This window comes from Triticum urartu, chromosome 7A, assembly GCF_056163025.1.
Source record: "Triticum urartu cultivar PI428250 chromosome 7A, HENAU_Tu73, whole genome shotgun sequence".
Classification (NCBI taxonomy): domain Eukaryota; kingdom Viridiplantae; phylum Streptophyta; class Magnoliopsida; order Poales; family Poaceae; genus Triticum; species Triticum urartu.
The window spans coordinates 702740664-702752936 of record NC_141879.1 but is presented as its reverse complement, the minus strand read 5'-3'; the positions used below and the strand labels follow the sequence as shown (position 1 = coordinate 702752936).

General features: G+C 49.8%; 3 protein-coding genes across 4 annotated transcripts; 2 read left to right on the top strand and 1 right to left on the bottom strand.

Moving 5' to 3' along the window:
- Nucleotides 1-25: 25 nt before the first annotated feature.
- Nucleotides 26-3406, top strand: LOC125525378 (uncharacterized). Of its 2 annotated transcripts, none has more exons than XM_048690382.2 (2): nt 26-239; nt 2075-3406. In XM_048690382.2, exon 2 carries the CDS (start codon nt 2089-2091, stop codon nt 3085-3087), a length of 999 nt encoding a protein of 332 aa, XP_048546339.2. In that variant the 5' UTR covers nt 26-239; nt 2075-2088; the 3' UTR covers nt 3088-3406. The 2 variants fall into 2 exon arrangements, with proteins under 2 accessions (XP_048546339.2, XP_048546340.2); XM_048690383.2 differs by lacking the exon at nt 26-239 and adding an exon at nt 683-2022.
- Nucleotides 3407-3959: 553 nt separating this feature from the next.
- LOC147961794 (uncharacterized) lies at nt 3960-4544 on the bottom strand. Its single transcript, XM_087533946.1, has one exon. The coding sequence runs from the start codon at nt 4542-4544 to the stop codon at nt 3960-3962; it is 585 nt and encodes a 194-aa protein (XP_087390072.1).
- A 5628-nt stretch (nt 4545-10172) lies between these two features.
- On the top strand, nt 10173-10781 carry LOC147961793 (uncharacterized). The gene has a single exon (XM_087533945.1). The coding sequence runs from the start codon at nt 10173-10175 to the stop codon at nt 10779-10781; it is 609 nt and encodes a 202-aa protein (XP_087390071.1).
- The last annotated feature ends 1492 nt before the right edge of the window (nt 10782-12273 follow it).

Genomic DNA, 12273 nt, shown 5'->3' with positions numbered 1-12273 from the left:
TGAAATAAATTTTGACTTGCCGCTGCGTTGGATGTCAAAGCTGAAATAATGCAGTGACAATGGCTGATGCGACCTGACGACCGTGTGGATGCGGGGGGCGCTGCGCAAGTGCTCTTAAACCCCTGGGGCCTGAGCTAGCCATCTAGCCGAGCATCCTACTTTCGCCTTACTCACACACCACCACCCGGGGAATCCCAAAGCTAGAAGAGGTCGTCGTCCTGCCGTGCGCTCCATCAAAGGTTCGCAACTATCATCTCTCGTCCTGATTTTTATTTATTTATTTCACGAGTTGTTCTCTTGTCCTGATATACTAGTAGTTCTATCGAGTAATCATCTTTTCTTGGGATGTAATCCTCGGTAAAAGGAAGCACCTAGTCGCCAAGTTTACATGTATCAGTCGATTCTCACAGCCTAGTACTATTCATCTTGTTCCCCTCCCAGTCGACCCGCTCTCTAGCCCCTGCTTAACTACCTACCGGCTATCGCCGCTGTGCACCACCCTGCCCTCTCTGAGCAGCCTCTCCTGTCGTGTCACAACTGTTCTAACCTTCCCTCTAAGCCCCACCCTTTTCATGCGCCTGCGAGCACCCGTCAACCCTTTTCTATGCTCCACATGGCACCGGCAATGATGCGGCTAAGCAACCGATGCTTAGCAAATCCGCAAAAAATATCTCTTTTGGGTTGAGTCTTCTTGTCAGGCTTGTTATCTTATGTATTGTTTTGCTGTTTTCTCACATATTTTTAAAAATTAGAGGTATAATCCTTTTTTTCGTGAAGTTTCAGATATTAGTTTCGTCATGCTCAGACTAGCACTTTGCTTCAAAGTACTACGAGTTAGGGGGTATTTGGTTGGGCTTAACTTCAGCTTTTGCATTTTGGCTTGTAAGCCAACAAAAATTCACCTATTTTACGGGCTTTTCGCTTATACCATCATGTGCAAAACCCAAACAACATTGCCACGTACGCGTAGGACACTTCCCATCCAATATTTGTACGATATCCCACATCACACCGTTCATGCGCAAGGCTAAGCTGCAACTGGCCGTTGGATTAGCCACCGTACCACTATGGCACCACAACAAGTCTTATATGAAATGCTTCCGATAACCAAAAGCCTGAAAATGGTGCTTAGACTTGGTCTTTCGTCCTTATTTTACTAGTAGTTTTTATCAAATAATCATCAGTTTTTGACTTCTTATCCTCGAAAAGAGGGAGCACTCATCCGTCAGTTGCTTGAAAAAGTATTTATGGATAAGTTATGTTATTCCTTCGTGTGTGGCTACTGTTCATCTTTCCCCCCTCCCATTCTACCCGCTCTCTAGCCCATGCATACCTGCCTACCACCGCCGTTCCGGCCACCCCCCTAAGCCCCACACTTCTGCTGTGCTGGCAAGCACCCTTGCAGCCGTCAATCCTCTTCATATCTTCTGCTGGTGATGACGTGGCTAGACAACATATGCTTAGCAGATCCGCAAAAAAGTAATCCCTTTTGATTTGTGTCTTCTGGTTAGGCTTGTTACCATACGTACTGCCTTTTAGTTTTTTCTTCACACATTTTCAGAAATAGAGCTATGCTTTTTTTCATGAAGTTTTAAATATTAGGTTCATACGTAATTATGTACCCATGTTTGGACTTGCACTTTGCAACGAAGTACTATGAGTTAGTGGGTATTTGGCTACGTTTAACTTTGGCTTTTGCATTTTGGCTTATAGGCAAGAAAGACACCTAGGATGGTATTAAGCAAAATAAAATATACCTATGATTGTATAATCCAAAAGTCCATAAATAGGTGTTTTCCCAGGCTTTTAAGCCAAGTGCAAAAGCCAAAGTTAAGCCCAACCGAACACCCCTTAGTGTGCTTATCTTCTCCGGTGAGCATATAATACAAATATGTTTACAAAAATAAAATGCTAATTTATGACCACTTTCCATTTTTATCCTTGCAACCCCATTGGTGAAAAAAATGGTCTATCTGTATTGGAAGTTACTGAGTAAAAGTGACGTAGTATGCACTAATGTAGGTTTGTAATTTTTTGGAGCTTATGTTGAAAATGCATGTCTGGCCTTTTGCAGGAAACATAAACCTCATGGGTCTCGCCATGCTTGTTCTACCAGTGCTCTTAGGGTTGTTTTATGGAGCAAGTGACATTAATTGCTCAACAGTTCATGGTAACACCACAGATCACCGTTCACTGCTTGATTTCAAAGGGGCCATCAGAGCGGACCCAAGAGGAGCCTTGCGCTCTTGGAATGAGAACATCCACTACTGTATGTGGTCGGGCATCAAGTGCAGCACAATGCACCCAGAACGTGTTACAGTGCTAAACCTTGCCAACATGAGCTTGACAGGCCAAATCACACCCTCTCTAGGAAATCTAACCTTCCTTTGGGAACTTACACTATCTAACAATCTCTTCTCTGGCCAGTTGCCCTCTCTCAATCGTCTTATAAGATTAGAAATCCTTTACTTACAGAACAACTTGTTGCAGGGGAACATTCCGAATGCACTTACAAATTGTTCCAAACTCCTTTTACTAGACCTCTCTTCTAACATGCTAGTGGGTTCGATTCCTGGAAATATAGGTTCCCTCTACAATCTAAAGGGAATTGACCTTTCCAATAATAGCCTCACAGGAAACATTCCACCAACCTTCGGCAACAACACTTACTTAGAAGAGCTACGACTTACCCACAATCAACTCAAAGGAAGCATTCCTGAAGATCTTGGGAAATTGCCGAATATGGGGAAGAACCGGGCGGTGTTTCTCGGTCAGAATATGCTATCGGGTAGAGTTCCAACAACATTGTTTAATCTATCCAAGCTTATAATACTGAACCTAAGTATGAATAAGCTAACGGGCACATTACCATACAATATCGGTAATCTATCTGCCGCGCTTCAATGGCTAATTTTGGGTGCAAACAACTTGTCTGGGACAGTGCCACCGAGCATTGGGGCCCTAAAGAACCTAACAGTTTTAGATCTTGGAGGAAACAACTTCGTTGGACCAATACCATATTCCGTCGGGAGTCTGCCAAAGTTATGGAAGCTTGATCTTTCCAATAATCATTTTGATAGTTGGTAGCACACCGACACTACTGACTGCTAATGACTTATTCATGGTGGCCGAATGAGCCAGGGATGCAGTTTGCTGTGCGAGTGCAACGACCCGACGAGAGCTCTGCACCTTCCCGTTCTTGCATGGCTGTGTCACACTTTCTGTCAACGGGCGTGGTTGCTCTGTCTGGACTACAGTTTTCTATTGCTTGTTTTCCTTAGCGGTTTCCTATATTTTCAGCGGATCCATCCCCATGTATGTAGGGTTTGTGGATGTACGCACCTCATTTGTATTTCTGTCACCTAGATGAATTGAATAAAATGCTTCTGTTTGGGGAAAAAAACAATGTGGCTGCTCCCGGAAATGGTTGTATTGAGGGAGATGATTGGTGGCGCTGAGCCTTTGAAGGGCATAAATGATAAGTTCATGGTGCTAACAACGGGGCAAAGTCTCATCCATTGGTGAACCCCAGAAAAAAAAATCCAACAGCAAGACAGAGAAGACCTGCGGAGGATAATCTTAGGGGCAGTCAAATAAGGTTTGTGGTGTTGGCCCGCTGTGGAGTTGCTCCCGGCCTATAACTTTTAGGTTGTTGTCAGAGCATCTTCAACAGCCACGCAAGCACCGCGCGTTAAAAGTCAGAATATAGCGCCGGATTAGCCAGCTTTTGCACGCGGCAATGCACTGGCTTCAGCGGCCGCCGCAAATTAAAGCACATCCGAGCCGCTCCAACAAGTGGGCTATATTTCATCTGTTTTTTTCTACTACAATTTGATAATTGATAAAATGCGTAGATAGTTTTCTCCTACGGTAGATAGTTCATAGTTCGTCCGACTCGGACTCTGCCTGCTTCTACGATAGCCTACTTCTATGATACAAAATAAAACAAAAAACTAGTACTACTCATCTGACTCGGACTCTCTCTCGGTGATGTCCTCGTCCGACGTCTGTGCGTAGGCGTCAAGAAACCGCTCGTCGCCGGAGTCTCGGGAGGACGCATCTCCTAGCGCGATGTTGTATTTAGTTACCGCGCTCCGCGTTCGCTTGTCCTCGCGATAGGCGGCTCGCTCCTCCCTTCTCTTGGCCCTCTTCGCCCTCCTCTCGGCGAATAACTGTTCCTCGTTGGTGTCTTGCGGGAAGCGATGGCTCCACAGCGCCATGGCTTGCTCGTCCATCTCGGCCAGCCTGAGACGACGCTCCCGCCTCCGGTGCTTGCGACGATCCTCGTCGGTGAGAAGCCGCGGGAAAGGCGTCAACTCTTGTGCCCGCTCCCGCGTCGCCACATCGGCGAAGTTCATGTCCTGACGGGACCGCAGGAGGCGCCACACCGCAGCGCCGTACGCGCGGGCGCCCTCTTGGGCGGTGTCGAAGGTTTCGACGCGAAGGCGCATGCCGCCGCCCGACCGAATCTCGACGGAGTAGGTGCCGAGCGGACGCACGCGGACGCCACGGTAGCCCGAAGCTCCCCGGCGGCGAGGCCGCATGGTGGCATGGTGGTGGCGTGTCGGCGGCAGAGGGCGGCAGAGGGCGATGGAGAGATGGAGAGAGCGGCAGAGGGTGCTGCAATTTAAAGGCGCGCCGAACGCGGTGCGCCAAATGTAGCGCGCGAGCTGCCGCCTTTTCTCGCGCGCGCAACCATTTCCCACGCGCGCTAGTTTCCCGCCACTGCTGAAGCGCGCGAAAACGTCTCCCGCACGTTAAAAAGCCAATTTACCACGTGCGTGTCTTTTGACGCGACTGTTGGAGATGCTCTCATGTTCATAATGTGCCCTGGCGTAGCGACACCTCCTCTATTTTAATATTTTGAGCCGTGACACAAGAAAACACAGGGCGTGTTTGGTTCCTGGGTAGCTTTAGGCTGCATGGCATGAGGGATGCTGGGTGAGTGTGGCCTGGTTGAGCCGATGCAACGAAGAGCCGAGATGAGTGTTTGGTAAAATTTGTATGAGATGGCTGGCTGTACGTGCAGGTTCTTCAAAATATAGCTGAAATCAGGAAGGAACGTGGATCAGGCGACAGTATTGGGCGAAGGGATCCGGGCCTCGATGACTACAGATGGCCTGACAGTGGATCCTCGCTTGCAACGGCACGAGGCGGCAGGATCCGGCGTGCATCGCTTGGACAAGGGCAGACGAGGCCGGCGGCGGCGCTTGACCAGTCCTACAGCGACGGCGCTTGGCGAGGGCGCGACGGCGGCGGAGCTTGACGAGGGCGCGGCGGAGCTTGGCGAGGGCACGCCGACGGCGGAGCTTGGCGAGGGCGGGGCGGGGTGGCGGTGGCGCTTGACGAGTGCGCGGCCGAGCTTGGCGAGGGCACGGCGGCGACGGCGCCTGACGAGGGCGCGGCGGGGCTTGGTCGGCACAGACGAACAGAGGGAGAGAAAAGGCGAAGGAACGAGCCTGTACGCGAGCTACGCTTGATCTCTATGTTTCCCTCAGCCTGGCTGAGAGGCCTCTTTTTGCATCCACTGGGCCAGGCTGAAAAGCCCATACAGGATACCAAACAACAGAAATTTGCATAGCGGATGCGAGGCATATGCAACGCAGCTAACCAAACACCCCCACAGTGAATCAAGAAGCTCTTCTCGTACGCGACTAATTTTCCTCCATACAAAGTGAGTGCTTGTTCAGACTGGTAGGGATGAGAGAGGATTGATGGGGATTTAATCCACTGCAAGTAAAAAGTCCCCTAAATCCGCTCCAATCCCCTTGGGAGGGGATTAACTCAAGAAGGTCTAGGTGTGTCTTAGGTGGTGTTTGGTTCTCTAATCCTAAGACTTTTTCTAGTCCCAACTAAAAAGTTTCTAGTCCTAAAAAATCCTTCCTTATTTGTTTTCAGAGACTAAAAAGTCCCTAGTCTCTTCCTAGAGGTTATTAAATGACCATGTTGCCTCTAATATATAGAAAAATAACAATCAAACAACATTATGGGGTGGCGGGCCAATAGGTGCATGGAGGGGCATTGTTGGAAAAATCTCAAAAAGTCCTAAAAAGACTCTCCTTGAGAGTCTTCTTCATTTAGTCCCAAATGCCTAGTTTAGTCACTAAAAAGTCCCCCCCCCCCCCCCCCCCCCCCCGCGTTTGATAAAAAAGTCTCTAAGAATGACTTTTTCTAGCCCTATACAAAAAGGTCCCTGGAAACAAATTTCCCCTTAGTTCCAAATTGATTTTCTTGTTCCTTGGGTCTTTCGATTCATCATTTTGTACCCTATCTATTGAGATACATCACATCTGCAGCATCTTAATGCGCTTCGTGACTAAGATATATAACTTCTTCAGATTTCCATCAGTTAAATTTGAGAGCGACGCACTCCATGTCGACACTCGTCATGGACGGCAGAAGGAAAACATACATGGACCAATACATGAAGTGCAAGCAAGGGCACAACTAGAGATCTACATTGATGGCACATGTCTTGTATCATCCAATCCAGGGTTCAACGACTCAGATGAAGCACTTATACATCACAACGTGTGATCTTCTCTTGTCGAATGTCATTTCCGATTACCTTAAACTCTCGTTCAGAGGGTTCCTATCAGAAGGATATAAAAATAAAAAACTAAAAGCTTAAAAGTTTCATTGCAAGAAGTTCACGTGCTTCTCCTAGCATAGTTCAAAATTCATGTGTGAGACATCTGTCATTCATTAACATGTTGAAAAAACAAAGTTGTTTTGCCATTTTAAAAACTGCTCTCAAACGGCAACGAATTTGTAATGCACATGTCTACATGACAAACTTGCTGTTATTCATAAGCTTTCCACTGGTTATATTATGTGCCACATTTCGATGAACGATTTAAAATTCTCATGTATACCAATTAAAACATGTTTTTATGTATTAAAAAAATTCTTATCTGTTGAAAGAAGTTCATAGTGAAAACAACAAGAAGTTAAAGTACTGCCAGGAATGCATTTCACGTGAGAATAAAAGTATAGAAAAGTAAAATCTTAAAAAGTTTATAGAAAGAAGTTCAAGTGCTCCGCCCGGAAAAGTTCAAAATTTTTTGCAAGAAAGGTTCACCTTGTATTTCCATGTTCGAAAACACAAAAATGAAATTGTTTTTTTTTTGCGTTTTAAAGTTATGGAGGCTGAATCTTTCCGGTAATCATTTTGACGGCTGGTAGTGCATCGGCGCTGCCTGATGGCTAACAGCTTGCTGCGGAGTGTCTGGCCAAGCCAATGATGTCGCGTGTTGTGCAACAACCCGATGGGAAACCTGTGTATCTCCCCTGTTCCTGCACAGCTGCATCTTCTGTCGGCATGTGTGGTTCGCTCTGTAGTGCAGTTTCTGTCTGCATTTTTTGTGGTTGCTCTGTACTGCAGTTTACCTTTTCTGGATTGGTAGCACTGTCTATTTCAGCGGGTTTGTTCCCATGTTCGTGTGTGGCACATACGGTTTGGCTGTGTGCACCTATTTTTGTATCTGTATCATATACGTACATCGCCAGTAATAATCAGAAAAAGAGAGAGAGAGAGGTACGGGACGACGATCGCGGGTATTCGGGGGCGATCCAACGAACCCAAAAGGCAAGGCCTGCGCTTTCCCTACCCTTCTTCACATCTTTCCTCTGATGGATCAGTCCCTTTCATATACGATGGCCGCCGTCGATCCATCCCACAGGCACAGCCGAACGCTGCTTTGTTCTTCTCCGGCCGGCCGGTACGTACGGTGCTGCAAGTACGTCGTACGTACGTGGTTCCATTCCTTCTTAATTTGGTATCCTCAGAATTTGTTCTCATCTCTTCCAGGGCTTCTCGGCTCGTGATCGATGGCCTGGCCGCCGGAGATTGAAGGCCGACCCGTACGAGGGTGAGCACACGGAGGAGGAGGATGGCATCTGCAGACTGCAACACATGCTTCTTCAGACTTCCATCCGGTGAAGTTGAGCGCGACAGACTCAATGTCGACACTCGCCGTCCCGCCGCTGACGGCGGGGGCAGGAGACCGTCTTGCCGGGCTCAAACAGCAACACAAGTGCCGGGACACGAGTCAAGGTCTCTGCTGCACTGGACTACTGGAGATGCAGCCCAAGCGTGTGGATGTGACGGATGCTGCACAAGTGTTCTTAAGCCCCTAATCGGCCTCCCCATCCGGCGAGATATGACTCGATTCCTCCTCTCCTACCAACTCACCTCGCTCGTGGCGTGCACTAGGACCTCAGGGCTTCCTTCTTCTCGATCCATCCCCGCCTACGCATGACGTCCTTCCCCTTCGCCCGTCCCTCGAGCCCTCCACCAACGGCTGCCGTCGTGGTTGTCGTACATCTTCCTCCCTCGCCGATGAGCAGCATGCACCCGGGTACCTCTCCTTCCCTCTCCCTCTCCTCGCCCAAGTCCTAAGTCGCACGCACACCCCACACGCGGATGGACGACCATTTCCAACATATATAGAGATAAAGATGCTCTTAGAAGCCATGCCAAAGAGAACGAGAAGGATGTCGGTGCCACGGATGAGTGATGTGGCGCAAGTCAGGCCATTGCTGGGTGGCCGGTGGGTATCCCTATGGCATTCAATGACATGATGATGATGCACCAGACACACACTAATATAAAACAAGGGTCCATATTTTTTTGATCAAAATAGAAAAAAAATACATATAGAGAAGGGAGGGAAACACATAGAGAAATAGGAATATATAAATAAAAATAGAAAATACATATTATTAGCGGAATAGCGCATACTCAAGCAATCCAGACCCATCTCTTCAATGCAAGATGCATGGTATCCGGTGCGCCGAGTTGGACGGAGTAGAAAGTCACGGACTCGGGGTGCCGTTATGCAGCCAAATGTGACCGTGGACCTTGGGCACGGAGTCGTGAAACCAGAATTGGACTAAGATGGCGATGTCGCTCCGGGGGGGGGGGGGGGGGGTGATGTTGTACTCGCATTGGTTAGAAAACTCCGTCTTCAGAACACCCCGGACCAATGCCTCGCAGTATTTAGGATGGATGTTCTTCGTCTCGACATGAACAATGCATGAGCCAGGGATGATATCAGGCACAACACGGACGACATCGATGTTTGCTGCCATTGGAACGATCTTCGGTTGTTTTCTATGTATAGTGAAAATGGGACGAACAACAACCGCGGGAGGTCAAAACCTTTTTGGTTTCACACTATTTTTTCACATTTTGTGTTGAGCATTATTGTTTTCATATTTTGTGTCTAGAATCAGTGGCACTGTCCACATTCAAGACGCCACAAAACATAAGGAAGCAACATGGCTGCCGAATGTTCCAGTTTCTGCTCTTAATTAAATAGTGGAGGCGATACACAAGCCAACGCCAGTAAATAAGATAGATAGTAGTACTGACAGTTGGCTGGTAGGGACGCCGCTGCTATTTCCGTGTGCCAGTGACAAAGCACTTGTGACGTTGGCTCTGCGGCCGGGCGCCACTATTTTTCAATATGTGAACGGCATGGGGACAGTCCAACGCCAGTACTATTTACATCCGTTAAGGTCCCCAAACTACTTAGAGCATCTTCAACCGTGCCCCTACACTACAACAAAAACCCACATACACCAACACATATTTACCAACGGAACTAGGATAAGTGTTGTTTGATTCAATCTCCCACCTCCCCACTCAGCGTTTCCCTAAGAAAAAAAACTCCTCCACACTCGGCACTAACCTCTCCGTTTCCTGAGAAAAAACTAAGCTCACCTTGCCCACCTCTACCTTATCCAAAAAGTCATTTTTTCCTATCCCATCTCTCCCCCCGATTCCTCTCTCACCCGAGATCCGTGGCGACGACGCCGCTGCCGCGATCTTCGATTCGGCCTAGCTCCAGTGCTCTCCTGCGCCGTTAGAGCAACTCCAACGGGCCAACCCAAACGAACGGTGTTTTTGTCCGTTTGGGTCGGTTGCCCGCCCGCCGTCCGCCCTCTTTTAGTTTTGGGTCGGCAGTGCGCCCAACGGGCTGACCCATTTTCATGACCGTCGCCCTGATTTTGACGCTCCAGCACGCGGGAAAGGTTCGCGCGCGCTGGTTTTGGCGCTCCAGCGTGCGGGAAAGGTTCGCGCGCGCGCCGCGGCCGGCGCTCGCTATAAAAGAAGGCGCTCGCTTCACACTCTGTCGGCCGCCCACTCTCGCCGCCTCTGCGCCACCATGTCGATCCGCCGCCTCTGCGCCACCATGTCGATCCGCCGCCTACGCGCTTCGGATTTTCGCGGAGTCCGCGAGCGCTGCTCCGGCGCCTTCTCCGCCGAGATATGGTTTCGCGAGAAACGTCTCGCCCTCGGCACCTTCGACACCGTAGAGGAGGCGGCCCGCGCGCACGACGCGGCGGCGTGGCGCCTCCTGAGGCCTCGCCGGGATATGAATTTTCCCAACGTGTCGAGCCAGCGGGCGCAGGATCTGGCGCCTCTCCTACGGCTTTTCACCGACAAGGATCGTCGTGTCCATCGGAGGCGGCAGCGTCGCCTCGCCATCGCAGAGAAGGACGTGGAAGCCTTGGTGCTGTGGCATGGAGGCTACCCGCAGGACATCGTCGACGAGCGCCAGTTCTACAAGCAATTAAGATCGGAGAGGGACGCGAGGAGGAGGGAGCGAGCCGCCTATCTGAAGGACAAGCGTCCGCGGAAGCAGGCAGCTCAATTGAAATTGAAGCTACGAGAAACGGCGGGTTGGGACTTTGAAGACGAGGCGTATGCTGACGCCTACATTCAGACATCGGAGGAGGATATTACCGAGTCGGAGTCAAAAATCGACGAGTAGTGGTCTTTTCTTTTTATCTGTGTATGCTAGAATTATCTATGTATCCATTTTTATCTGAAAAAATGGCCGGCGGCGTCGGCGACGTAGCAGGCGGGCGAGGGTGTGAATCCAATGTGCCACCGACCAGCGGGCCCGGTGAGGAAAGAGGGCGAGCGCGCGCGCGTCCGTCTCGTGTCCGCGCCGACGCAAATCTGGCTCAAAAATGGGCCTGGAATGGGTCGCCCGCGGACGAAAAACGGATGCGCGTCCGTTTGGGTCGACGCGTTGGGCCGCCACTTTTGTCCGCACCGACCCAAACAGACGCGGGCGGACGAAATGGGTCGCCCCATTGTAGTTGCTCTTACTCACTGGCCCCATCGCCCTGGCTCCCTCCGCCGTCGTGACATCCTGCACGCCCATGTGCCCCTGCAGGCTGCAGCAACCCTAACACCGACGCGTCTCCTTCTCCTCTGGTTTTTGCCGGTTCACCAACACATGCGTCTTCGCGCATGCAGCTGCTGCCACGGGCTCGGCGGTGCTGCTCCGCCTCTACCTCAACTGCGACGCCGATGGTTCAGTGAGTCACCCCTCATCTCTGCTCTTATCTCTCTGGTCCTTTCTGGCAGAGGCGGAGGACGGGAAAAAATTAAGGTGTGGCAACTATCAACTAGACAAAATTGATGCCCCCTAAAAAAATTGATGCAAAAACATAATAGTCAATTCACACCGCACTAAAGCTTTTATTGACATCTAGAAGACACATGCAGTGGTAGGGCTAGGTCGCGACGGAGTTAGGGATGGACGGACGGGCGACGGCAGCGGCGGCGGCGTTTTCGGGCACAAATCACCGGTAGCGGAGGCGGGCAGTCATCAGCGTAGCAGACTCAAATCGGTGGGTCGGCGGCGGCTACAACTGCGCGGCCGGCGGCGGGGTCGGGTATGGGCCGAGGGAGACGGCGGCGCGTTTCAGGGCAAAAATCACCGACGGGCAGATTGACGGAAGTGAAATGAAGGCGGTTGGCGCGCTGCCATCAGTTTTACATTTCCTAGAGGTGGAGATGCAAATTTGCACCGCGAGATGTTGTAGTTTACATCTCCGTGAGGCGAATATATAATTTGTTTTGCATCAACACCATCTGTTAGGGAGGTGTTTTTGGGCCTCAGAGATATTTGTTTTTGCATATACATCTTCACTTGAAGATGCTCTTAAACCTAACATTTGGTCGGGTCATGTTGGTAGTCAAAAAAATATAAGTTGCACGCATCAACAAAATTTTATCCGTTCTTCCATCAGGAGTGAGCCGTGGAGAGAATCGATCTGATCGTTGTGCAGCGGAAGCGAGCTGGTTCGCGTACGTCTACGTAGTGAGATGGGCATGTGCTGGGCAATACATCAATCAAGCTGCCTGCTTGTGTGCTTCCAATCTAACTTATGTGCTTCATCTAGCTTTGTTTGGGTGAATTGATCCAGCGTGGTCTAAAACTAACAAGCAGTATATGTTTAGATATTTAC